General features: G+C 45.3%; 1 protein-coding gene across 1 annotated transcript in view; it reads left to right on the top strand.

The window, feature by feature from the left end:
* LOC110218350 (zinc-alpha-2-glycoprotein-like) overlaps positions 1-3,572 on the top strand; it is a 7,683-nt gene extending 4,111 nt beyond the window's left edge. Inside the window, exons 4-6 of the mRNA XM_021001006.2 lie at positions 1,517-1,795; positions 2,886-3,005; positions 3,461-3,572. Of these exons, the coding sequence (XP_020856665.2) occupies positions 1,517-1,795; positions 2,886-3,005; positions 3,461-3,543 (482 nt within the window). The 3' untranslated portion in view covers positions 3,544-3,572. The remainder of the gene's footprint in view (positions 1-1,516; positions 1,796-2,885; positions 3,006-3,460) is intronic.
* The last annotated feature ends 591 nt before the right edge of the window (positions 3,573-4,163 follow it).

The raw sequence follows: 4,163 nt of genomic DNA, 5'->3' as shown, positions 1-4,163 counted from the left end.
TGTTTCTTGGCAGAGACACTGGGAGTACAGCTCATTTTACAGATAAAGAAACTGAGGCAAACTGTGCTAAGTGACTTGTCCAGGGTCACACTGCTAGTAAGTAGCTGAGATCAGATTTGAACTCAGGACCATGCAACAACTCAAGTCTAATAGTTTGGTGGTTCCTTCCTGCTTTCTTCTGTTTGGTCCTGGCTTTTGATCCTCTAGGAAAGGCAATCCAGAGCTCATGTGTATGTTTAGAGCCTCAGAGCCCATTTATATACTATTTTCTTCATAGTGAAGAATGACTATTCAATACCCCATTTGGTGGTGGGGGTGGAGGGGGGCAGAGTTGTTGAGCTTGAGAGAAGAGAGAGATCCTGGTCTCCTGGCTTAGAGCTTTGAAAGAAAAAACTCAAAGTTCCAGGCTGTCTTCAGGTTACTGAAGGAAGATATATGCAGATGAGAATATATACCAGATAATCCACAGAGTAAATGAACTCTGCCTTTGGGAGTGAGAAATCTCAGCTCAACTGAGACAGAGGGTCCCAGATCCAACCCAAAGGGGAAGTTCTCCAAAGTCTCAAGTGCAGCAAGCTGGGGATAGGAACATGATGGAGACTATCAGCTCCTCTCCTGTCAGCTTCTTGCTAGTGTCTTTCCCTTTAAGGACCTCTACCTGAAGAGACTCTGGAACCTGTGTCTTCCCTATCCATGCTGGAAGATAGAAGACCCAGATCTCACTCTCTCTCTTCTTCCAAGCTCTTGATAACTTTGCCCCTCATACAGAAGTGGATCATTGAATGATCAGTCTCCCCCAGTGAGGAAAGTTCCACGCACTGGGCTTTGTGCCACAGGTTACATTCAGATTCCCCAGTATCTGCATTTGAATTTGCAGTCAGGTGATCTGCTGTCCTAAACTCCAGAAGCAGAGAAGAGCTTTGCAATGATATGTGCCTAGACCCTCCACAACTGAGCTCAGTCTTTTCATCCCTAAGAAAAATATGTCCAGCCATAGGCAATGAAATGTGACAACACAAAAACTGACTCAGCTAAAACAGTCATCTTTCACTTTCTATTCTCCACACATCCCATCCTGCCTTCCTAGAATGAACTCCTTCCTCATCTCTGCTCTTCAGAATCTTTGTCTTTCTTCAAGCTGAGATGGCCCCTTCTCTGTGAAGATTCTCCTAATGTGAAGATGTTTCCCTCCTCAAAAGTTCCGAAAGCACTTTGGCTTCTTCCTTGCTCCTGTCACATCTTTCATTACATTATACTTATTCATCTATATCTCTGTCTTATTTGTCTGCACCTCTGACCTTCCCAGGAAAATGTAAGGTCTTTGAAGGCAGACATCATGCCATGTTTATCTCTCTATGCCCAATGTAAGAAGGCTGGAAATATGCAAAGGTGTCTTAATGTGAAAATCTCCAAAGGCCAAACAAAAAATTTTCTATTGGTTGCTAGAAGTAATAGGAAAATGGCAGGTGTCCACTGATCTTTCAAAATGGCAGCCTTTCTTTTCATTTGCTCCCAGAGCCCCCTGAGGTGACCGTGTCTCGCCAAGATGCCCCAGATGGCAGGATCACCCTCTTCTGCACAGCCAGGGGTTTCTACCCCCGTCCCATCCTGCTACACTGGGAAAAGAATGGGCAAATGGGCATATGGGGAAAAGAGAGCTCCAGTGGTACCCTACCCAATGCTGATGCTACCTTCTACCTCCAAGTCATTGTGGAGCTCCAGCCCAGGGATCCTGGAGAGGGTTATGCCTGTGCTGTGGAGCACCATCAGCTAGGGACGCCTGCCATATACCCAGGTGAGTGGCTTCTTGGAGGTGTGCAGTGAGCCCAAAGGCTTATTATGAAAGGTCTGGAAAATGGGATGTGTGTGGGGGTGGGGAGGGGGCCCGTGTAGATTATGCATCTCCGCATAGGTTAGCCTAAAATCAGCTCATAGGAAATCATGAAGAGATACTTCTGAAATCTTGCCCACCCCTCTTCAAAGGAGCCTTTGATTCCTGCCTAGAGAGGTCCAAGAGAAGGGGACATGAGGCTGGCCACTCTGTTCTCCTCAGAAAGAGGGCACCAGAACTTTTATATCTACCTGCCTCCCTATATATCACTAGACTAGACGAAATGATTTTTAAGTTCCGGACATTTTCCTGATCACTATCCCTAAATTAGAAAAGAGTGTTAATTATATACAAAGGCTGATTCCTTCCAGGTAAATGCTAACTGCAAAAAAAAAAATCATCATAAATAGTGAGTGGTGAACAAACCCATTTAGTCAAGCCTACAAGCTCAGAGAGGTTATTCAGCTTAGAATATATCAGACAATACACAGAATGACTGAGTTCTCCTACTGTGAGCAAAATATTTCAGCTCAACCCATAATGCCTCCCATATCATGCAAGAGGAAATCCCCCCAAGTCTCTAGGGAAGCAAGCCAGAAAATCAGAGACAAGTTAAGGTCCTGACTTCTCTACTTGTCTGCTACTTCCCAAAGTCTTTTCCCCCAATCTCTGGGTTTTCTCCCCAAAGGTGGTCTGGAAACATGTGTATACTCTCTTGAAACAGGAAGCTAGAAGAGCTTTCCTTCCCCAAGCTCTGATGCCAGCTCCTCCCCACAAAAGTGGGCGGGGTGTCCTCCGTAGGACTATCTCCTTTGGGAACTCGCAGGCATTCTACCCTATGAGCCACTTCCCCTTCTGTAGCAAATCTGAGACCATTGAAAAGGCTTTTTCCCCCCCAACTATCCCATCATTTTCAAAAGGGAACAGGGGTTCACTTGCATGCTATTTGTGTAATTTGAAATTCAACCTTGGTGAATCGCATAAGACTCTTCTCATTGGCAGAGAAAAGAATTATTCAATGCTGCTGTGTTTATTGCCTCTGCCTTACCTGTAGCACCCAGGAAAGTCACCAGAGGAAAGTCCTGGGAACTGTCTCCAAGTATCTCAATCACTACCATTCTGGTCCTGATCTCAGCTGTGACCTTCATCATATGGCGGAAAAAAGATGCATGGGGTAGGAACAAGGAAGGGGAAGAGGGAGGGAAGAACAAAAGTAAAGAAGAAGTGTTGTTCCCAGCAGCAGTCCAAGGTCTGAGGACACTTCCAGGCCAATATTCCAGGCAAACTTTTTTGCTGGGGGGAAGGGAGCAGTCAGCCATATGGAACCCTCTGCCGGACACTGGGGGAAAAACCAAAAGCAGAGGACCACCAGTCACTGACCAGTCCTCATGTGCAATGGAAAAGAGACAGCCGCATGCTGGCTGGGGGTGAGGGAGAGACTGTTCTAGGTCTTGAGGAGCCCCTATTCTACACCCACAAGGAGATTCCAATATGATAATTGCTAGATTGGGGAATTGGCACCATGTGGCATGGTCCTCAATATGAAATGAAAGGCTAGCTCCCCACACAGAGGACAAAGGTCTTCATAATTTTTCTCCAGGTCTTTAATTCTCTCCATCTATCCCATAGGCCACAGGACCCAAGAGCGCAACACAGAAGAAGGTAAGAGACAAGGAGAGGGGAGGGCCAAGGGAAGAAAGCTACAACAGTAGTACTTCAGGAGGTCTATTGAGGAAAGGAAAATGTGGTAGGGATGTGAGGCAATGGAGAGGGAGGTGTGTATGTAGAAGGAATTCCACAGTCTTGGTCTCTTCCTTACTTTCAACTGCTAGACAACAGATACTGGGGAGATGAGAGGCTTCTAATCATCTAAACATTCTAAATATTTCAAACATCTCTTTCCACAGGGACATCATCTTGTTAGGAGCACTTTCTCCTCCTTCTTCCTTTTCTCCCTCTCCCAATTGCTCTTCTCCTTCTCTTCTTTCTTCTCTTCTATCATGCAGAAGTTAGGGAGTCCCCCAACCCCAAACTCCAGGGAAGGAACACTTCGATAAAATTCACTTATTTGCATACTTCACATTACAAAAAGTCATAAACTCTGGATGATCAAATCAACAAGAGTTTATTAAGCACCTACCACATGCCAGTCACTGGGACACAAAGAAAGGCAAAAGTAGTCCATGACCTCGATTAGCTTGCATTCTAATGGAGGAAACAACATGAAAACAACTACATAAAGCCAGATTTCAAACAGAGAGAGAGAGAAAAAAGACAGACAGATAAAGTGAGAGCAACAGAGATAGACAGAGAGAGTAAATTGGGGATAGTC

Source organism: Phascolarctos cinereus, unplaced genomic scaffold (genome assembly GCF_003287225.1).
Source record: "Phascolarctos cinereus isolate Bilbo 61053 unplaced genomic scaffold, phaCin_HiC Scaffold_2;HRSCAF=192, whole genome shotgun sequence".
Lineage (NCBI taxonomy): Eukaryota > Metazoa > Chordata > Mammalia > Diprotodontia > Phascolarctidae > Phascolarctos > Phascolarctos cinereus.
Note: the sequence above shows the minus strand (reverse complement) of the source record. Positions and strands in the feature narration are given on the sequence as shown.